Source organism: Pogona vitticeps, chromosome 4, assembly GCF_051106095.1.
Source record: "Pogona vitticeps strain Pit_001003342236 chromosome 4, PviZW2.1, whole genome shotgun sequence".
Classification (NCBI taxonomy): domain Eukaryota; kingdom Metazoa; phylum Chordata; class Lepidosauria; order Squamata; family Agamidae; genus Pogona; species Pogona vitticeps.
In genome coordinates this window covers 141301351-141325248 of record NC_135786.1, presented here as the reverse complement: position 1 = coordinate 141325248, position 23898 = coordinate 141301351, and the positions used below count along the sequence as shown (strand labels likewise).

The following is a 23898-nucleotide window of genomic DNA, read 5'->3' as shown; positions in this document are numbered from 1 at the left end:
AGTATTTTTAAAAAGTTGATTTTTCACTTAAAAATTTTCACCTGTTGTTTTAATATTATTTACTTATGACTATCCCAAAGAGCACAATTATTTAGATACAACTAACAGAGTTGACTCACCAAATCCCTGCTCATTCAGTGGGCTAGCTCTAGTTGCAACCTACTATGTTAAGCAACAGGATTCCTGCATTGTGTATGTGTTTAGTCGTTTAGTCGTGTCCGACTCTTCGTGACCCCATGGACCAGAGCACGCCAGGCCCTCCTGTCTTCTACTGCCTCCCGGAGTTGTGTCAGGTTCATGTTGGTTGCTTCGCAGACACTGTCCAGCCATCTCATCCTCAGTCGTCCCCTTCTCCTCTTGCCGTCACACCTTCCTAACATCAAGTTTTTTTCCAAGGACTCTTTTCTTCTCATGAGATGGCCAAAGTACTGGAGCCTCAGCTTCAGGATCTGTCCTTCCAGTGAGCACTCAGGGTTGATTTCCTTTAGAATTGATAGGTTTGTTCTCCTTGCAGTCCAGGGGATTCTCAAGAGCCTCCTCCAGCACCACAATTCAAAGGCATCAATTCTTCGGCGGTCTGCTTTCTTTATGGTCCAGCTCTCACTTCCATACATCACGACAGGAAAAACCATAGCTTTGACTATTCAGACTTTTGTTGGCAAGGTGATGTCTCTGCTTTTTAAGATGCTGTCAAGATTTGTCATCGCTTTCCTCCCAAGAAGGGAGGAAAGCATTAGTGTAGCAATTTGCATGGATGCTAATCATACAAGAAAAATCTTAATCATGAGAGTAAACTCACCACAGACAACAGTATGCTCATGTGTTTTACTGTGAAGACAGGGAGGATTTTCTCACATGTCATGAAGGGATTCTTCCCAATTTGTCATGTTTTGAAGAGGTGCTCTGTTATTTTGCAGTACATGGAAGAAAATACTGCAAATTTTGTACAACATTAGTTGATTCACATAGGCTGATTATGAACGTTCAGTATTTTCAATATTAGTAACTGGTTTTGAAGGCCTGAGATTTGGTTCAAGAAATCAACAACAACAGGAAATTATTGGGTACATATTTTGAATGCCTGTCACACACTGGATTGCAGCCTTTGCAATACGTAGACATTGAACCCAAACATACATTTCATTTTAGAGATTGCTCCATCTGAAATAATAGAACAATAGCCCACTGGCTGAAATCCTGTTGCTTAAATTAGCTGTCTGGCTAGCTCAATGGTTTAGGCATTTGGCTACTGAGCCAGAGTTTGGGAATTCAATTCCCTGCTGTGCCTCCTTTACAGGGGCTGGACTTGATGATCTATGTGGTCCTTTCCAGCTCTACAGTTCTAAGATTAAAAAGGGTCTTAAGTGCTGTAGACTCATCTTGAGATTTCAGTGTATGAAAAAAAATTGGGGAAAATCCAAACAATGTGTTTCCAATAAGGTGGCATATTTGAGAGGAGATGTAGTTAGGAAGAACAACCTTCAGAACAGGCCAAAGAGCCAAAAAACCCCACAACAACCATTAGATGTGGTTTTCCTTAAGTATAGCTGTAACATGCCATCTGAGGCAAGAAACCACTACTCTTCAATCTCAGTGCTTATGGAAGGGATTGTATGAGATAACTGAAGTGATATGTTCTTGCATAGCTGTTCATAATTCTTCTGCCAGGTTTAGCTTTGGTAACGGTCCAAGTGAAAGATGTCTGGGGATTTATTTGTGTTTGTTGTAACTTGAACTTAATCAGAATTGTCTCTTCACCTATTATCTTATTAATGTGCCTACAGACATTTTTGCCTTATTTGCCTTCGGCTTTTTTAACTTGTCTTTTTTTTTTTTAAAGGGAAAATCTGGCTATTTTGTGTGAATCTGTGTTTTAGGTGGTGTAGCAAATTCTGTCTGGCTCCTGCCCACATCAGTGGCCTTACTTGTTGGGTGTTTGAACTGCTTTCCCATGTGGTTAATTAAAAAAAAATAAATCTATTTATTTTCCTTTCAGTGAAGTCCCCTGACAATTGCATTTATTCTTTGTCACATTATTCAGTGCAGCAGGGGGCAAAATCCTCTTGCTTAGCTGTGCAAGAGAAAGTTACACCTGTGGTAGCTAGAGTAGCGGCAAGGTGGAAACGTTGCCCATGAATCACTTCCGCTGGCACATTGTCCAATGGTCACAATAGGAACTACACAATTCTCTGTTGTTATTTGCATTATGCCTGCACAAGCAGAATGTTAACTCTGATATCTGTTCTACAGATATGTTCTATAGGGCTCCAGCAGAGTATCGCTTGAACAAGGAGAGTTTCTCCTACTGGAAAGATTATCTTTAATTTGCTTAACTCCTTGCATTTTTTCCTAAACTGGCACTTCTTTGGTGCAGTTCTTCAGCTGTGAATCTAAGGATTTTCTAAGGAGACGAGAGTGGTACCAATATTATGGGGAAATTGGGGGGACAAAAGCAGCTTGAATCGCCAAGACTGAGTACACAAATGAATATAAATTCTTTCAAGAACTATAATATGGTGGTGGTGTTTCTTCTTCAAGCACAGTTTAAAGGTGCCTAGTATGAAAAACCTCTTAAGTTAACTGTCTGAAATTTTGCACAATTATTTCTCTCCTAAATGTTTATGATATTTCCAGATTTCACATGTATCAGTGCAGAAACAATGGTTTTTATAGTGCCTCTGGTTTTCTAATGCTAGTCCATGGGAGACTGGTGATCTGAATTTAAAAACTTCTTCAGGTCCAGGGCACAAATTGAACTGGATGGGGCTTGAAAGCTTCAGTCCATGGTAGGATCCATCCCAAAGTGCTGAACTCATCCTCAAATTGAATTGAGGCAAATGCATACAGTCCTAATTTTAGCTGTTGGAAATAAGGAATTTTTTCCCCTATCCATGTTGGACTTCGTAGCTGTTGTTGGCTTGTTGGCTCTTTGCTTGTTTGATTTTAATTGATAAATATCTGACTACAGGGATTGTCATCCTCTTTTATAATTTACTTCAAAGTCCTTATGTTTCTGAACAATGTCAAAAAGCAACTGTTTATACTTGTGCAGTTTTGTAAAACACACAGCTCATCAGTTAAGATAATCTTGTTTGCTGAATAAATTGTGTCATTTTATACCTGTCAGTGAAAGACTGAGGAGACATTATGTGGAATTAAGATTCTGTGAGTCAGAGCACGTCTGTGAGTTAATTTGGGAAGTGATTTTGCTGCAAACAGGAGAGAAAATGCAAGTATGTCACAGTAGCAGGAAACTTTCTAATTATTGCATTCCGCGTTGGTAAAATGCCAACATTCCTTATTAAGTCACAAACGAAAGCGGGTTAGCCATGTAGGCAAAAAGCATATTGCAAAATATCTAGCGAGACAGTGCCTTTCTTGAGCCACGCAAAAGGGTTTACTAGTTTACTGCGTCCCCCCATAAAGTATAGGATCTTTCAAGATTACTATCGCTTCATAAAATAAGATATTAAACTGGTAAGCAGAGGGGAGGGAGAAGGAGAAGGGGAAAATATGGGATCATAAGTCCTTGTTGTCTGGATGTTGTCTCGGGATGTAATGATATAAGGACGCTGTGAACAATAATTTGACCTCATCAGGTAATAGATTTTCTGAAAAGTTAAAAAATTTATGTGGAGAACCAAAACATTCTAACTTTTCAGCATGTCCTAAACCTGTGGACAATGTGTTAGCCCAGTGGTCCCCAACCTTGGGCCTCCAGATGTTCTTGGACTACAACTCCCAGAAACCATCACCACCACCTTTGCTGTCCGGGATTTCTGGGAGTTGAAGTCCAAGAACATCTAGAGGCCCAAGGTTGGAGACCACTGTGTTAGCCTATTAAAGGTGTAACTTCAATGTGGATTATCTTGAAGTTTAAATTATACATCTTTGTTCAAATGTGCAGTCTGTGCAGCATACATCAGGAAATACAAAACTTGGGCTGCAGTCTGAAACACACTGACAAGACAGTAAGCAAACTTTGAGCTTTTTTTCTGAGCAAATTTAGGATGTTCATGTTAATCTATGAAAATTTAAATGGAGTACTTTAGCTATCCTGTGCCTTCTAGACTACCCCTTTCTTTGCTCAAAGGGGAATTGAAGAGAGCAGGATTTTGTAAAATGTCTTATTTCCCATTTTAAGAAAAGTTTATAGGGACTCACTGTATTAGGAATAAAAGGTACAAGTTCATTTTCCTATATAAAATCCTTGTCTTTGAAGATGCTGGCTGCTCATATAGGAATATATAAAGGGAGTCTCCCCCCCCCCCCCCCAGTGTCATGGTCTAACCATGGATGTTGGCATGATTAGTTTACCCTTTTTTAAATGGAGATTTTGATGGGCTATCTCCTATGCTTAGTACAGTTTGGGTACCAATTTTGCCTAGTAGTTGGTTGGCTGGCTGGCTGATTGATTGGTTTATAAATCTCCTAAAGAGAATTTGAGACTTTTTAGAATGTTGACAGACAATTGTCCCACCTGTTCTTTGACTTGATTTTGCAATTGTATTTCCTGTTAGGACTATATGATAAATTTGCCAAGCTATGCTGAAAAGAGAAAGAATGCTGTAATCTGCTTTAGTTTCTTTGGGAGAGAACCCTGAAAGTAAGCATACATGGAGGGGGAACTTTAATTTACTAGCAATTATAATCAAGGTGGGAAAGTGTTCTGTTCTTGCTAAGATGATAACTAAAAAACATATGTCAGTAATAAACATGGAATAATCAGACATCTGCTTAATACTCTTGTGTTACCAACTATTGTCTAATACAGCTTTTCTTAAGGGTGGGTTGCTTTTCCTGTTGAACAATATGCTAAGATGTTTGTGACATGTTCCTGCTGCTTCCTTCTTTAAGTTGATACCATGGTCTCCCCTGCCAGCATTATAGGTTCAACTGCCATCTGTCCATTATTTCATTGTTAGGCCCAATAAAAATTACATTGTCATAGGAAATCATTTATCAGGATTGAAGAAGTTAGTACAGCACAGAGGTAGCCCAGCAAATATATTTGTTCTTCTCTTGTTAATTGTTTAAGATGAAAACTAGAGCAGCTTGTAACTTAACAACATAAAATCACAGTGATTAATAGGTAAATAAAGCAAATAATGAAAACAAACATAATAGCTGTGTTAAACATTAGAAATGAGCTGTCATGCAATATAGAGTTTACCAATCAATTGCACGGGATGAAAAAAAAGAGTCTAGTATAAAAGCAAGAGAGGAGAATAAAAACATCCAAGCAGTCCTCAGCCATGATCGTCTTCAGTATTACAGCTGGCAAATCTCCTTTGAGAGGATATCCATAAGGCCACAAGATATATGACACTTGTCACAGGCACTTCATGTCCAACCAAGGTTACCAACGGAAGTTTTGGTGGCACGTGGCCCACTGCGGCTTTCCTCCCACTAATCTCACTCAGCTCCACATCTTGGCTCAGATGAAATTTTTCCTGGAAGTTGGCAGTTGTAGGTGTGGGTTGGGGGGATGGGTTGAAATGTCATCGTAACATCACCAAGACAAACAGGGAATGACTATTACATCGTACGCCATAACATCCTTGCCTGTGTTTTGTGTTTCAGGAGCTACAGTTTGAAAGGCTTACACGAGAACTTGAGGCTGAACGCCAGATTGTAGCCAGCCAACTGGAGAGATGTAAACTTGGATCTGAGACTGGAAGCATGAACAGCATTAGGTATTTTGTGGGACTTACTTTGCTGTTTTTCCATAATTGATTGGCATTGTAAAGGACAATATTGATCATCTGCTTGTAACCTATTGCAAACCAGATGAGTTTTCTCCCATGACATTTTTGGTGGAGATAACAAAATTATTTTTAAGTTTCCTTGGTATTACCTTGTATCTGTTACCTGATAGTGTCTCTTGGGTAAAAAACCGATGGACGAATCACTTTGAAAACTGTGGAGGTAACAGTACAGAGTGACATGAATTTGCTTGGTTTAGCTCCTTTTTCTCATGAACTGAGCTAAAAAAAAAGTATAAAAATAAATGCAGTTCTATGGATTATGAAAATGCAGAGAGTGCTCCAGGTTACTTTACAAACATAATTATATGGAAACATGTAATCATATAACCTTTTGGTCATTCTCCCTGTCAGCTCATTTTAGTATAGAAGTATTTATGTTCCTTAAAATATGTATGTTTTTATTTGTAAGATTCAGAGATCTGGTCATTTTAGTGTCTTTGTTAACAAATCCTTTAAAATGTTTGGTTTTAAAATAAGTAATTAAATTCTGTATACAGAGTTATAATTCTGCTAATATACTTCAAGGTTTAAAGTTGCAGTCTGTGTTGAAATATGAATGGGATGTTGAATTTAGGTTTGTTTCTAAGCTTGCTGGGCTGAAGATCTGATTAGGTGTGTAAAGGAGATTTATAGGAGATATATAAGAGAGCTAAATGGCTCCACTGGATGAGGCTGTGAATATTTCTTCCGGTCTGAATAATTATGTAGTATTAATAAGAAGCTGACAGGGAAATAGTCCTATTGTTGGCTCATAATAATGGGAAAGACACTTCACCAAGCACAGTTTACAAATAATTCATAAAGCTGTTTACGTTTCTAAGTTCCTATGAGTTGAATGAAATGCTGCAAACTCAAGATACTTGAAAATGAAATGATAGCATAATGAGTTCTTAACAGCGGAAATGTTTTCAAATCGACTCTTAATTCAAGTAATTGTGCAACAGTACATTCACTTTTTTTTTTTTACCATTGTGGTACTTCTTTGTTCCAACCTGTGTAAAACAGTAGGACTAAAAAAAAAAACAGCCCCATTAGGGTTTTTGGCAAACATTATGTGGAAAAGAAGCAACTTACCATAGTTACTAGATATGCTGTCCAAGCATATGTATGAATCCACATGTCTAGAAACACACTTACTGTATAAGGGATCTTTGAACCGTGGCAGTAGTGTGTCTTGACACAATTCCCCTGAATATATCACAGTCATACAGAGCTATTCACAAGGGAAATTTTATGGAAGAAAAAAAATTAACAATGAAGTATATAACTGTGAGGTTCTCCCCCCCCCGCCTCGTCCCAGTATAACTCTTGATGTCGATGTTTCCCACCATTGGCTCAAAGTTGCTGGCAGCGGGATTCCTTATTTTTATACATGTGTCTGAGAGTGGTTTCCCCTGTCTCCTCCCCCGCCCCGTACCTCAAGGGACTGGGTTCCTGATACGAGTCCCCTGGAAACAGTTAGTTCAATGTTGGCTTTGATTGCCTTCATGGAGACCATTAGAGTCCTGGTGCTGGAAGGCTGTGGGAACAAGCCCAGTCTGGGGTCAGGCTTGGAACCCTTTAAAGAGGGCTGGTAGGGGCAGCTGGTGGTGAACAGTGGCTGCTCTCTTGCTCCTCAAGGAGCCTCCTTCCCTCACACTGGCATTTGCTCCACCAGCATCTCAGCTGGGGTGGGGTGGGTGCCACAGGGCCTGTCAGGCATCTCAGACACCAGAAGGCAGATAGGGCAAGAGTCTTCTCTGAGGCTAGTGTGATGCCAGTTCCTCTTGCCCTGCCTTGGCCCCTCACCTCAGGAAAGCTGCTCATTCTCCTGCCTGGTGTCATCCTCCAGGTCCCATGCCACTTCAGCTGTTGCACAGAACATAGGTTTTGCCTCCTCTGCTGCTGAGCCCCAGATTTCCTCCTCTTCCATTAACACTTCATCAGGTGTCACCACCCCAGAACATGGTCAGGCAGCCCACCTGTGGAACTGGCAGCGATTCTCTCATAATACCTAATATGGGAAAACATTGACTCAAAACAAGCAAACTCAGTTGATTTTATCTGTGCCTTCGATAGCTTTCTTGTCTGATTTGGAGTGGTTTTTATCCTTCCATTTTCCTTATCCTGTACCTCCAGCAGCTGGAACAGTCTCTTAGAATTGAAATTACAATGTGGAGGAATCTGCTTATTTACCTTCCTCCTGGATGGTTTATATTTTCTATTGTGGCACTTCTGATTTTGGGTTTTTTGTTTGGTCTTACTTTTTTTCCCTTCAAATCCTCTTTCTTTTCTTTTCATCATTGGGAGGTGGGATCCTGGCTCTGTAGGTTTGTTTAATACCTTCTCACTTGAGTCAGAGGCCTCTAGTGTGACATCTGAAAAATCGACTTGAGTACTAACATTAAGTTGTACATCAGCAGTTGGATGAGGTATTTTACAGGAGTCACATTTTGTTGTGATTGGAATTCTGGTTAGAGCTGGATTCAAGGGTGGATTCAATATCATGCTAACTGATTCATGGTTAATTTGCTTAAGTTCTTCAATTTGTTGTTTGATAGCTGAAATATCTCGTAAGAGGATTTGTATTGTGTTTTCAAATAGCATGTTTTGTGTCCCCATCACATCAAAACAGAGTGAATCCAGTGAGGGCCTTGATCTCAAATGGGGACTTGGGGGGGGGTCCCTATATTCAAATGCTGCCAAGTATTCCCCCTCATAGGGCAGGTCAGTGCTAAATCTGGAAATCTCTGAATGGAATTTGTCTTTATCATGTTTAGGGGTCCTAGACTCTGAGTTGATTGAGACACCTGAGCTAAAATTACAAATTATCTATGTTTGTTTGTAAATATTGTACCTCTTAATTATCATTACATTAAAGTGTTCTAAACATATATTCTAAACATTCTTAAATATATGTGCTTCTTATCTAAAAATTCTAAGGTTCCTTTCTATCATGTATATTTATCTTAAATAGTGTTTTATATTATTTTACCAACATATAAGTGTGAACTATAATTTGTTATGTTAATATAAATATAGATTAAGAAGGTAAGAGTGGACATGAGGAAAGAACTGATCTTTTACAGGGAATGTTAAGATTTCTGGCTCCCTATAGTTCCACATGAGCTGGAGAATTTGTTCTCACTGACCATTGTGGGAGAGGGCGAGGGTGAGGGAAGGGGAAAAGGGTGGGAGGGAATTAGGTATAGTAAATTGGCTGACACTGAAAAGAAAATTAGAAGGATGTAGACAATCTTGCTTAGTAAAATATGATTATAGACTGTACACCACAACATATAACATCAACTGTGGGTCCTGATGATGGCAATTTTAATTGTATTTTAATTGTATTTTAATCATTTTATCTTTTATTGTATTGAACTTTAATTGTTGTGAGCTGCCCAGAGACCTCTGGGTAGATTGGGCAGCATAGAAATTAAATAAATAAATAAATAAATAAATAAATAAATAAATAAATAAATAAATAAATAAAATCTGTTAGACAAATACTGAAAAAGAATAGATTTGTAAAGATAGCATATAGAATGTATGACTGTAATGTCAGATAATCTCCAAATATTTTCTTATAATGTGAATGGGTTGGGGTCGCCAGTGAAAAGATACAGAGTCATTAAGACTATTCAAAAATTAGAAGTAGATGTGTTGTTGTTACAGGAGACTCATCAAAATAAGAACAAGAAAGAGATCATTAAGCACCCAATGTTAGGTGAACAATATATCGCAAATGGAACAAATAAGGCTAGAGAGATGGCAATAATCTTTATGAAGAACTCAAAATTTGAAGTGATTTGAATGATTATATGGGAGACCCTGAAGGCCGGTATGTTATAGTAAAAGGAAAATTGGGAGACAAATTATTAACTCTTGGTTCTTATTACACCCCCAACATACAGATTTGATGGGGTCAGCAGGTGTGAGATCTCACATTGACCACCTTACTTCTCAAATTGTTGTCCTGTAATAGCAAAATCTGTAGACTAAATAGTCTTGAGTATGACCTCAGTTCACACAATTGCCTCCTGGCTGGATCATGCAGAGCATAGCTGTATCAGTGGAATTAAGCACTTGCATGCAGTAAGAAGGCTAAACCTTTTCTTTTGCTTTTGTCAGCTCTAATGCAAGTGAAGCAAAATAACATTTTTATCACTCAGATGTCAGTAGGAATCTCTTCACAATAGTATTGGGCAGGGACTCCACTGCCGAACCCGAGTCGTTCAGACAGATATCACCAATGATGCCCCAAGAACTCCCAGCATAAAATAGAAGAGATCCTGGCAACCATCATATGGACAATTGGGGTTGAGGAAGAAAACAGCAGCAGAAACAACAGCAGTCTCAATACATCAGAAGCAAATGTGTGAGTCAACAGGGAGGAAAAAAAATGAAACGTCCAACCTGAAGATAAATTCTCACTGTTGACTCAGGGGAGAATAGGTAGGAATAACACAATTCAGGGAGCAGTTCAGCTGTTTTTTCTCCCCTTTTCCTTGTTGTGTTGCCAAAGGAACGGGAATTCTGGAGGTTGTTTTGACTCCCTAAATGCCTGGCTTCAGAAGCTTCTTCGAAAGCTATTTAGAAGCTATTTAGAGGGAGTTAAGCATAGTTTTTTTAAAGACTATGTATATATAAAAGTTGAAAGGATTGAATAAAAACAAGAGCAGAAAAGTGAGGGAGAGAACCCTGCCAGCACACCCTACTGGAACCAGAACTGGCGGATACAGTCATCAACCCAGAACTTAATCAGTGTTTAATTCTTCTTCGTGGCCTCTGTGAATTACACCCTGGGTGAGCCGCGCCTTCATGGAGCCTCATTGGAAAGTTCTAGAGCTTCTGCAGTAGCAACAAACACATTAGAATAACGCCCCTCCCTCCTCATATAAGTACCTTGGCGCCAAGGCTCCCCTTTCAGTTTATTTCAACCGCCGCATTGAGAGCCTCATAGTTCTTCTTCTGTGAGTAAAAGGGAAAGAGAGTTTATCCTTTATTCCTTCTTTAAACTTTTAAATTCATTATCATCAGAGATTTTTTATTTTTCTACTTCGCTAGGCCTCTAGCTGCACCCCCCCATCATCGTTTTTTCTCCTCAAATTATTTTCTCCTATTCATGGCCCCTTTGGGCCCATTTAAACACTGTGTGGTCTGTGAAAACAAAATACCACTCTCTGACGGCCACACTAAATGTCTTTTTTTGCTTAGGAGAGGCACACCAGACATTCTCCTGCCAGCATTATAAGAACTTCAAGTGCAGAGTGCTTTCTTCTCACTTATCCAGATTAAAACTCCATCTTTGGGAACAATCCCTTCAACCAACCAAAATGGCCCAACCTTCTTCTAAGGCCACCTCACAAACCAAAGCAATGGAGAAGGCTCTTTCTGAAGCCTCAAAACAACGTCCATCAAGCACACCATCCCACTCCGACGCTTCATCCACTTTGTCTAAAACTTAAAAACCCATAAATATGAGTGCTTGATACCAAAATCCAGGATATCGAAGCTGTCCACTAAATGTCCACTGAAGCCTCTTTGGTTCTGGAGCCCTCTCCGCCTAAAAGACCTAAACAGCATAAATCTAAAGCTGCAGTCATTTCTCAGCAGCCTCAACAAACCGCCAAATCAATCTCTATTGCCTCAGAGACATCGGCCCCAACAGTCCCTGGAGCCATCTATTTCATCATGCATGGCTCAGTCCCGCATTCAGCACTCTCAGCAGGTTGCCGTGTTCAACTAGCCAAACCGCAACCGCCAATTAGCAAATTGCTCTATCCAGCTCAGCCATACCTTCTCATGGCAGGCCTTGATCTTGATAGCCATCAATGTCAAAATGGCCATATCACCATGACCCACATGGACTCCAACCTGCTTGCTACCTGGCACCTAAAAGACCCGGGACGGTTGAGCAATTTTCTTCTATATGTGAGGCTTTTACAGCTCCAGCCTTCCGATATTTTCCCGCTAATCCATATGAGGGAAATCATTCCTCTCGCTCGGCACCCCCAGTGTCTATATACTCCACTGCTTTACCAGCTTGTAAACAACCTCCGTTTCAACATCACCGAGACACAGGCTCTGATATCGATAATTCTCATCGATATCACCATCCTGGTCCATTGACGCTTGTTCTGTCCCTCTATCGACGAAAGATTTCCATCGCCCAATAGAACCAAGCCATCAAACTCAACATCACTATGACCCCGAGTTCAACACCGATGTTCAACCATATCAAACGACATCCATGGACACTCGGATGACATCTCACAATATTGAAAATCCTTGACAACAACAAATGCCCATGGACATGCCACTTCCATTGACATCAAGCGACAAACATTAATACTGTACTATAACACTCAACCTATTGACACTAAAGAGCACCTCATTTCGTTGCACCCACTTGTGAGCGCAATGACAAATAAATTTCTTATGTCTTATGTCTTAAAGTCGCTCGACAATACGTTGACTCCCGACGCAGTCCAGATTAGTCTGATCATAGATCCAGACCTCAGATGGTGTCAGTAATACTTACTTCATCGGAATCCGACCTTGTCAATGCCAACCCACCATCAACGACAGAAGACTTCCAAACTTACGCCAAAGTTATGATCCATATGGCTAAGTCTCTCAATCTCCAAATTCACTGTCCCTTGACAGAACCAGCCAATAATCTATACGACCCAATTTCTAAAGATACAATGACTCCAGTACACATCTCGATGCTTCTGTCTCTACTCAGCACCGCTCAATGATCCTGGAAAAAAACAGCCTCTTCCCATACCAAGTCTAAACCAATCAATAACCTCTACAGAGTCCATGATCCTCGAGCTCTATTTCTTCAAAAACAACCAGCTCCAAACTCCATTTTGATGAAGCCTTACAATTAAGATATCGACATTGACAAACCCTCACACTAACAAATAAAGACAGTAGAAGAATTGACTCAATGGGAAGATGGCTTTACTCATCAGTAACATTCACCATGCGTGTCGCTAACTACCAGGGAGCCATGGGTGTATATCAACGTTTCCTTTGGTACAATATGTCAACTTTTGTCAAATCTTTACCAGAAGATAAAAAAGTACTCGCCCAAACTTTCAACAAGGTCTTTCCATTGCCAAACAACAGATGCTTTCTGCTAGGCACATGGTAGACACCACAGCAAAGTCAATGGCCACTTCAGTAGCCTTATGACGTTTTTCTTGGCTAAGGAGAGCTGGCCTGGCTGAGGATGCCCTCGCACATATCAAAGACCTCCCATTCGATGAGGCAAGCCTCTTTAATGCTGAAACTGATGATCTTTTGGAAAACATGCAAAAGAAAAGATTAGCAGCTAGGCATTGGGGAGTTTATCCACGGAGCCGGCAGCGGTGGTCAAATTGTGAATGGGTAGTCTGGCCCCATGGGGCTGGATCCTCGTTATTTCCAGATGTCCGGGGATATTCGTATACGAATGCCCCCATCTCTACTACAAGCCTTTTGGCTATTACAAGCACTTGTAACATTAAGTGCCTCAAAAAAACAACATCTGTTCATGAATGTGGGATACTGTGCACAATTCAGAACACCAGGAAATAGACCAATATTGCTGCACAATATCATGCCTGCATTGCCAGCAGGAAAAAAATGTCAAACTTTACATATCAAAAAACATCCTGAAAGTTCATGACATCCATGTCAGCAGTAAAGATGGTCTACAGGATACCCTCTTGTACTATTTCTGAACAGTGGAGAAACAATCTTACTTTTAATGAATCAAAACTTGAAAACTCTTTTCTCCACCAAATTTGGTACACCACAAAAGCAGACTGTCCGCTGTAACTGCTAGATTTGGTGTTGATCTGAAGCCTAGTTTCAAAGTTATAATTGTTTGTTTGGGCTGCACCCACTTTTAGAATTGTCTTATAGAATGTTGATTTGCTCTGCCAACACATTGTGCACCAATAATAGAATCAGAGTACCTGTGAAGTCCAGCCACATTGACCATTGGTTCAGTTTCAGTCCTAGAAAAGTTTATTTAAAAATAAGTAGGTGTCCAGAAAGGTCAAAACTTTTTAATAGAAGAGCCTCGTGGTGCAGTGGTTAAACTGTAGTATTACAGTTAGAACTCTGCTCATGGTCAGTGTTCAGTTTTGGCAGCCAGCTCAAGTTCGACTTAGCTTTCCTTCCTTCCATGGTTGGTAAAATGAGTACCCAGCTCACTGGGGGGGGGGGCACAATGTCGCCTATATGATTAAATTGTAAACTGCCCAGAGAGTGCTTTAAGCACTATGGGGAGGTATATAAACAGCACACTTTGCTTTCATATAAAGCTAATACACTCAAGTGCATGCAGCCAGAAAGAGGCCACCACTGAGTTTGCCCTATCTATCATATACCCCAAGGGATGCACTATAGCTATTGCAGCATTGATGCTTGGTTGAAGTAGTTTTTTTGTAAATCAGGGTTGGAAATGTGTAGAATGCAAATTTAGCTGCACAGAAGCATTGCCACCACTGTACCAGCCCACACCCTCAATTTTGTAACTACTAGGAAGTGCTAGGTGTTAATTTTCCCATGTTTGAGCCCGCCAGGACTTCTGGACTCCCCACACCATCACATTTTTAAAAATTAAAACTCTGCTCACTAGAGCCTAATTAGGGTTTTTTTTCCCAGTACTGTACCTGCAGAGGTCCAAGGATGGGCATGTCCAGCCCCGCCCCCCCACCCCAGATCTCTGGAGATTGCCTGACCCCATTACTTGGTTTAATAATAATGGAAGTGTTTAAAACAATGAACCAAAAACTGCTGGTCTTTCAGCTGAACTGCCAGAGCAACCGACACTTTTTCCACTTCCTTCTTCCTTTGTCCCTCCATGCACACATACACTCTAGTTGTAGGACAGCAGACAAGCTAAGAAAAACTAAATGTATCAGCAATTATTGTAACAATTCACTATTTTCTTTACATTTATTGTTGTTTGTTTACAATTAAAACCTCTGTTTTGACATTGTTTGCAGTTTTCTGCTATGCAGAAGTAGATGGCATGCATATTAATTAGTGTATCAGAGTTTTGATATTTTGATATGCATTTGGTAAATCTAATTACAATACACACCAGGGTGAAGTGACATTGGAAATCCTGCATCTTACCTCTCACAACGTTATATACTGATATAATTTTGTAATGCCTTTTGCAACAGTTAAATCAGGTAAATTATACATTATCAAGCTGATGAAAACTGTTTTCTTGGTAATGTAAGAATGGATCCCATGAGCTTTGAATTGAACTGTACTTTTTTTCTCTTTTTTTGGCACCTCTTTAGTTTGGCAAGCTCTTCCTGCCTTCTTGACTTTGGCAAGATGTGAAATCCACAGTCAGAGCAGATCTGGCACTTGAAAAGAAATGGACTCAGTGTCCTAATAAGGCTTATCCATTGGTATGCTGCTACATCCTTACTCATGAGGAAAATCAGTTACCATGGGATTCAGTGCTGGAGACTCTTTGTGAATCGGAACAAAGGCATAATAAAGCTATTGTGAACAGCTCTACTGAATGGTTTAAAAAGAGGATTGGTGATGATTTTCTAGGCCAGTGAGGTTTGGAAACTAGGAAGCTGATTATTTGATAATAACAATGAAGGATTCATGGCAGCACTGCTATTTTTAATATAATGCTGTTTTTTCTCCCAAAGTCCAAATCTATTTGTAAAATGAAAGGGGCCCAATCCATTTAGATCATGCAAACCTTTGCTGTATATAGGAACTTTTTAGATGGGGAGGGGTGACCCATGGACCTCCAGATGTCACTGGACTACAAGTCTTTATCACCCTTAACCAGCATGTAAAGGGAGATAGTGTTAGGGATAAAATATTGGGAAACGTCTCTGATGGAAAGCAGCAAGCCAGTCAGAAGAAAATGCTTCATTAAATGTGACAATGAGTGGACAGTAAAAACCAGCTTCATGTGAGGCTTGGAATCCTACATCCTTATTCTCAGGACTAGCAAAGGCAAGGTTCTTTAAATTGAGTGAAGTATCAGAAGGCTTAAATTCATGAAGGCAACAAAAGAGAGAGAAAGTCAAATAACACATTGCTGGAGTTGCCACATTATCAAATACCCATTATCATGTTTAAATTTCATTTAATTTATTCAGTAATGAGTCATCCTCAAGTGTTCAGCTTTAAGTGTGATGTCTGTTTTTATCCATAAAATGCCATCTATAGTTTACTAATGGAGTAAACACAGATGTTTCACAACTGAAACCCATTCAAATCCCAAGAAAGATTCCCAGAATGTGGGAAAAGAAGAAAGCTATATAGCCATAAATCTATTTTTTGTACAAGGCTTTTGATAATATTTATTTTGCCAAAAATAGTTGGGTACTGATATGCTGCAAATTCCCTGCTGGCTAATTATTACAGCTATACTACAGCCAAATGTTATAATTATTATATTTTCTGCCATTGCATCTCATTCTTGGTTAATTAAAAAGGATATTATGGTTGGCAATCTTCCTTTCTTCCTTCCCATTCTTTTTTTTCTCAATCCTTCTTTCTGAATATTGGATTTTACTCTTCCTGCCAAAATTCACCAGAAAAAAACACAATTCTATTTTATTGTACAGTGGCTGGAGATTAACTGAATGATTAAAACCAACATTTGCAAGGCAGAAGACCAGAGAGGGCAAAAACCTATTGCTGTAACATGCCATGTACATACTTAAAACCGTACTACACCCTATTTATTGACTTGGAGTCTAGTTCTTCAAGGATTTCTCAAACCTTGCGGGTTTTGCTACAAATTGCTCTGACTACTGTCAACAGAAGGAGGTGGGATTCACAAAGAGTAGTGATAACTTCTTTAAGTTAATTGCTAAATAGCCAGCTACAGAAAATAGCTTAATAGGTTAAAGGCAATAGGGACATGGTGGCGCTGCGGGCTAAACCGCAGAAGCCTTTCTGTGCTGCAGGGTCAGAAGACCAGCAGTTGTAAGATCGAATCCATGCGACGGAGTGAGCTCCCATCGCTTTGTCCCAGCTCCTCGCCAACCTAGCAGTTCAAAAGCATGTACATGCGAGTAGATAAATAGGTACCGTCTCAGTGGGAAGGTAAACAGCATTCCGTGTATAGCTGCGCTGGCCACCTGACAATGGAAACTGTCTTTGGACAAACGCTGGCTCTACAGCTTGGAAACGGGGATGAGTCGAACACAACTGACTAAAAATATTAAGGGGAACCTTTACCTTTACCTTAAAGGCAATAGACTGGCTACCTTACAAATGGAGCCAAAAAGACTACTACTCTTTTTTTAGCATGCTGTGATCCCACTCATGTTGTTCAAAATGAAAACTTCTCTAGCAAATTTCCGGATTATTCAAATTAGAATAATCTCAGGCATGATCTTCCAACGTCTTTCCCAGAGAGGTTCAGCATCACTAGATTTTCAGCAGATCTGACAGCAGGCTACAAACAACAAATTGAGTAAAACAGTTTCCATATGTATGAAGGGAGCCATATTTATATCAAGGAGGTCTCAGTTCCTCTGACTGAATTTAACACTAAATGGAAGTAGAACACTTCTGTTTAGTTTAATGCTGATCCTCATGTTCAAGTTTCTGTATTAACTGGACATGCCAATCTCTTAAGAGACTCAAAGCAGCAAATCATTTATTTATTTATTTATTTATTTATTTATTGGACTTATATACCGCCCCATAGCGCTACAAGCACTCTCCGGGCGGTTTACAATTTTAGTTATACAGGCTACACATTTGTCAATAAACATAGTTTTAGAAGAGATAGCTATATTGGTCTGTGCTAACTTGTCAGGCAGAACCAAAACAAAAATTAAAAAATAAGACAGAAATGTTGTGGCAGCTTAAAGACTTAACTGCTATATTTTAATGTGAGCTTTCGTGAACAAGTCCACTTCTTCAGACCTCAGAATGGGATGGCATGACAAATATTTGCAAGTTATAAATGGCCCTCAGACAAAGAGATTGATTGTTTCCTGAGCACAAGTAGTTAATGATGTGGCATTTAATACCTGGCAACAACCATTAAGTTTTATGTTGATATTCATTTCCTCTCCCAGGAAGATGAAAACAATATTCTGTCATTGTTCTGTAAACAATGACAATGAATGGTGGCTAAATCAACCCCGAGCTATAGATAACAAAAGGGAACAATGAAGTAATGAGAGTTGTAATCAATGGGGCTTGTGAGGTGGGGATGACTATATTTTAGTGAGAAAATATAGGTAGGAAGTACAGCAGATGCAACATTTAGTTGTGCTCTAAGATTCCTTGGCTTATATTGAGTCCTCTGAGTCTTGGCTGATACTGACTTATATTGAGTCCATTGGTTTATACTGAATTCACTGAGATATCTTATAATGAATCCATTATAAGTCTTGCTTATATTGAGGGATTACAGCAGATACAACATTTTATATTTGGTAACGTCCTAAAAATCATGTTTCATGGCCTCATATTCTGAATACAATATAGAAATGTTTTTCAAATGGCAAGTTAACAAAATGAATTATGTCTAATAAACAACATGGCTAAAATCCAATTGCTTTTGTACACTGGCATAATGCAAATGGCATAACTTCAGGAAGCTAATTGCCTCATGTCAAGAAATCTCTATAGATATCACTGGTTGAAGAGATGCATGACTTAGTCTGTAGGAAACACTTCCAATGGAAATGCTGTAACTTGAAACAATTTGTTTCCATCTGAATGAACGGAAAAGTCTGTGATTTATAAAACTGACTATTTCTATCAAGGAACTTTAAGGGGAGTAATACATGTATCCATTTATTTTGTTCCTCAACTGTTTTAATTGTTTTGTTGAATGCTCAAAGATAACAGTAAAGGCTATATAGGGAAAAATCCTAGTACTACAAAATGTTTCACAAATGTTTCTATTAAATCATTGATTTGGTAAAATAAATACTTTATTATCATGTCCCCTGTGCATCTGTAGGCTAGAGTACTAAACTTTGCACAGTAAATCGTGGAAGTGGAATATTTTCTATATTTAATGAGAGGTTTTTCTGCCTATTTCTTTGGAGAAGTAGAGGAACAATAGTCTATTTATTTGTTTGTTTGTTTGTTTGTTTGTTTATTTATTTATTTATTTATTTATTTATTTATTTATTTATTTATTTATTTATTTATTTATTTATTTATTTATTTATTTATTTATTTATTTATTTATTTGTATTTATATTCTGCCTATCTGGTCAAACGACCACATCTAAATTTAGGTTTAAATAGACCAAGATTGCCTCTGAAGGGAGGAAAAAGAACAGGCTAGTAGATGTTTGAAGAAGTTGATCTTTGAGAATTTCTGTCCAGATTTGCAACATGAATAGACTTTGTAAATTGGAACTTTCCTATCCATTGAGTGGCACATTTCTCTTAATTCTATTATGCCGTTTTTAAAGAAAAGTATATCAAAACATAGATTTGACAGATTTTGACAGAAAATACATGTTAATTATGTATCCTGAGAGAAAATATAATTATATATATAATTATATATATTATGAGAGAAGAGAGCCAGTATGATGTAGTGGACAGAGTGATGGACCAGGACTACCTGGGTTCATATCCCTGCTCTGCTATGGAAACTCTCTGTTCGGCGGAAAAGGTAAAGGTAAGACTGCTCTTTGGATATCTGACATACCTTGATAACCCTGTAAGGATTACTGTATATCAGATGTGACTTGACAGCACATAACAGTATAATAGTGATGAGAGAATAGGCATATATGAGCAAACATTTGAACGGATACTGAATTGTTTATTTAATCATGTAATTTGTTTTTGTTTTTTAAAAAAATCCTGGATGAATTGAGAAGTGGAATGAAACAAAATTATGGTCAAAACCCCACAGATATTAGTGATAAAAGATATTAGACAGAAAGATTTGCCTGTCTCAGTGATTGCACACACAGTTAAGCAAACAATAGCACTTAAATGTACTGTATCTGCAAATTTGCTTTTTTCACTGAGGGCTCTCTGCAGCATCACAAGTGAGAGACTAATAGGCTTCCTTACATGTAGCAGGTATGACTAATCTTGAAGTTAAAATATTTTGTATCAGTTGTGGCTTCCTTTATATAGTTAATGTTTGTAAAGCATAATCTTTCACAGTCCCAGAAATGACTGATCAAGTACTATGCTGTGAACAAATTATAACTTTTTCTTCAAGAAATCATTTCAAAAAATAAATGAGTAATTGAATTATTAATCAAATTGAATTACTAAATTACTAAATTAATATTCTGAAGTAAAATCATGAGCAAATAATTCTTATATTTACAAAGCTTCTTGTGTATGATCCGTTTAGGTTTTGGGAGTGACTTATCAATTTACTTTCTCAAATTTATTAATAAAAGAAACGGGGGAAGGAAACAGCACCTGGAAATTCATGTCCACCCACTTTGTCACAATGTAGGGGAGTATGCAAATAAATTTAAGAATTCCTTAAAGAAAGTATATTTTGGAGGCTGCTGATGCAAAAAAATTATAATGGAATAATTAATAGGAGAAAGCCAGAGCACATCTGTAAGCCTTGATGTGTTATTACATTTATCTATGTACAATATTTACACCCCAAGTTTATCCTCAAGAGGACCCAAGATGGCTTACAATATTAAAACAAACACTATTAAAAACTTAAAACAAAATAACAAATCTCAAGATGTGATTTTTTGTGTGTGCATAGGGTGTTAAAATAATTAAGAGGGTGTAGAACAGCCCTTTCATTGTATTTAAAGCACAATGAAAAAAGTACATTGTGCTTTAAACAAAAGTTTACTAAAAGTAAACCACACAGTGTTTGAACATCAGTTTACTTAAGGTCATTGAAAAACTATCAGCCAGCTTTCCAGCCAAATCTTGGAAGAAGACCATTGTCCATAAACACTGCCTTGCAAAAGAAATTAAAATATAGTCTTCCTCTGCCTCCCCCCACAAGAATAATTATTAACATGTTCTGAAATGTAATATATTGAAGTGTTAAAAGTGGGGCCACGTTTATTGTAATCTGGAAGGTTATAACTAGCACATCATTCACTGCATGTGTACTTTACTCTTTTGAAAAGATAGTACATCCCATACTTTGGTTTTGCAGCAAGATTTGAATTTAGTAAAGCTTTCTGCAGATTCATATAGGAGCATTGAATTGGAATAAATTGGGCAATGTGTAATGCAACCTGTCTGAGCTTCAGATGTATTTGGGGTTAAACCACGTCAAGACCATAGACACAGACAGAACCAAATAGGATTATGTTCTACTGCATCAGCTTAGATGTTTTGTGAATCACAGTTAATTTATTTGCATATCTTTATTATAACAATCTATATCTTGCCATTTGATGAAATGATCTCTCAGGTGACTTACAGCCAATTAAAAAAACAAACAAGCTTCTCAGCATTGTTTCTCCTGTAGTCAGTGTGTCCTTCCCTTAATATTTGCAGTCACATGCAGTCAGATCCATTTTTATTTTCCATTTAATACTGAAGCCATATCTTAATCAAGGAGCACATTCTTGCCAATTTCTGAAAGCTTGAGGTCTTTTCAGCTGCCTAATGTACAGATGCAGTTATGGAATGAAAATTGTAATTTTCAGATCCCTGCATGTTAACTGGAAGGCATCTGATCCTTGAATGTATTTTCCAGCAGAAAGCTTTAAGCAGCACACCAACAGTAGACCTGTTTTTATCAAATAGGCTTAAATAACTACTCAGTCTCCTTTGTGAGTGGACATAGCTTCTTTAGGCATTCAAACAGAGGCTGCCTTGGAGATGTTGGTCTATTTCTACAGTAAGTATGAGGTTAACATTGCTGTTGACTGTTTTTTAAATCTATGCAGTGGCTTTAACAAATGTTGTCTTAACATTACTTTTTTAGTAATGACATATTTCCCCAACATTTATGCCAGTCTGTTTCTGCAGGCCAGAGAGTACCACCCTGCCCAACATGTAGATATGTTGCATGTGGCTCCTGCGACTAGTTTTATAGTCCCAGCTCTTTGTCGCCTGAGTCCCTCCCAAATTGTAAATTAAAAATAAAATAAAATAAAAGTGCTGTGGAAGTCCCTCCGCCGCCGCCGCTGGGCTTTGGAAGCGGCTTCCAAAACCCAGCGGTGGTGGTGGAGATGAGGGTGAGGGGTGGGTCGGGCAGAGCCGGGAGGAGGGCATGGCCAGCGCTTCCGAGCCGCCTCGGGGGAAGGCTACTCCGCCGCCGCTCGGAAGCGCTGGCCAGCATTTTTGCGGCCAGCGCTTCCGAGAGGCCTCGGGGGAAGGCTCCTCCTCCGCCTTCCAAAACCACCGCCGACCGACTACCAACATTTTCCCCCAGCTGAGCGGCAGGGCTTTGAAGCTCCCGACGATCAGCTGGGGGAAAATGCCAAAGGCACCATTTTCGGCCAGCTGGTCGGCGGTTCCAAAATGGCTGCCCGCTGTGTTGCCTCGCTTTATTTTTTTATTTTTTATTTTATTTTATACAAAAAATACACAAAAAACACATAACAACAAAAATACAAGTAATTGTGCTTATTATAAACTAAATTCTAACGTGCACCCCATACCCACGGGACTCTATTTGCTATAATAATTTTTTTTTACAGATTACCTCTCCAAAATTGTATTGAGTATTCTTTAGAGGCTTTCCCCCCTTCCTTTCACTAACACAAATTCCACAAATTTACCCCAATTATCATAGAAATTATTTCCCCTCTTTTTATTTTAAGTTCCATAGTCAATTTATCATTTAATGCTATGTCCCATACTTCACAATACCAGTCTTCTATTTTAATATCATTCTTGTCTTTCCAAAATCTAGCTATTAATATTCTAGCACCTGTCATAAAATTAGTGATTAATTCTTTCGACTGATGGTCCAAATCTGTGTTATCAAAAATTGACAATAAAGCAATTTTGGCTTTAAAATCAATATCTTTACCAAATATATCACATATTTCCTTAAAAATCAATTCCCAAAATTTCTTAACCACTTTACATTCCCACCACATATGAAAATATGTACCGATTTCCTCATCACATTTCCAAAATGCTTTGGGGTATGTTGGATTTATTATATTTAATTTTACAGGAGTCAAATACCACCTTAGGCAGATTTGATAAATTTTTTCCTTTATTCTTGTTGATATTAATCTTAAGACTCTCATCCTCCACATTTTTGTCCAATCCTCTATTTTAATTTCTATTTTTAAATCATTTTCCCAAATTAATTTCAAACCTTCTATTCCCCATTCTTTTTCCTCTTGTTCCAGAATTATATTATATATATTTACTTACTATTCCTTTCAAAATTGTATCTTGCATATCTTCATGTGATGACAGAAATTGTTCGTACTTGGTAAGTTCTCTACATTTGCCATTAGTTTTCAACCAATCCTTTGTCCAAGTGTCTAACTGAATAAGATTATACCATGATAGTTTATTAGTTTGAAGTTTAGACATAATCAACTCCTTCAATCTCATTTCACACATCCAGTCCTTCAATCTTGCAACCCTTTTATTCTTAAATAGTTCTACTAAATCCTTTAAATTTGTAGGAAAACTTTCTGTCTCAGTCACTAATTTTAATGGTGAAGTTGAGGGACAAAACTTCTCTTTATACTTATACCAAATATTTAACAAGTTTCTTAAAAAAGGGCTTTTTATCTGATTTACTGAACTTCTCTTTACTATATTAAACAAGTACCCTTCAGCATTTCCATTTATTTCTGAAGATTCCATCTCCCACCAAATTAATTTTTCTTTATTGTATATAATATCTCCAATAACTCTTAATTGATTTGCTATATAATAATTTTTAATGTTGGGCGTACCTAAACCTCCTTTCTTGAGCCTTATACCAATATCTTTTATTTATTCTAGATTTTTTTGCCTTGATTACAAAATCCATTAATTAATCTTTGCCAATATTTAAAATCCTCTTCTTCTAATTGTATTGGGAGCATCCTAAATAAAAAAGTAATCTTCGGTAATATTTTCATTTTAATTATAGCAATTCTCCCAAACCATGATAGTTTCAATTTGGCATACTCTTGCAATTTATCTTTAATTTCATTTTTTAATTTATTAAAAAATTTTCTCTTTTAATTTTTGA

General features: G+C 38.1%; 1 protein-coding gene across 17 annotated transcripts in view; it reads left to right on the top strand.

Annotated features, from left to right (window-relative positions):
- The window catches only part of CTNND2 (catenin delta 2), a 717568-nt gene that overhangs the window by 228897 nt on the left and 464773 nt on the right, over window positions 1-23898 (top strand). For all 17 annotated transcript variants that reach the window (XR_013544226.1, XR_012086701.2, XM_072998494.2 and 14 more), the window contains one exon: window positions 5584-5696. Coding sequence is in view for 14 of the 17 variants with exons in the window: in XM_072998494.2 (XP_072854595.2) it covers window positions 5584-5696 (113 nt within the window). In the remaining 3 variants the exon portion in view is untranslated. The remainder of the gene's footprint in view (window positions 1-5583; window positions 5697-23898) is intronic.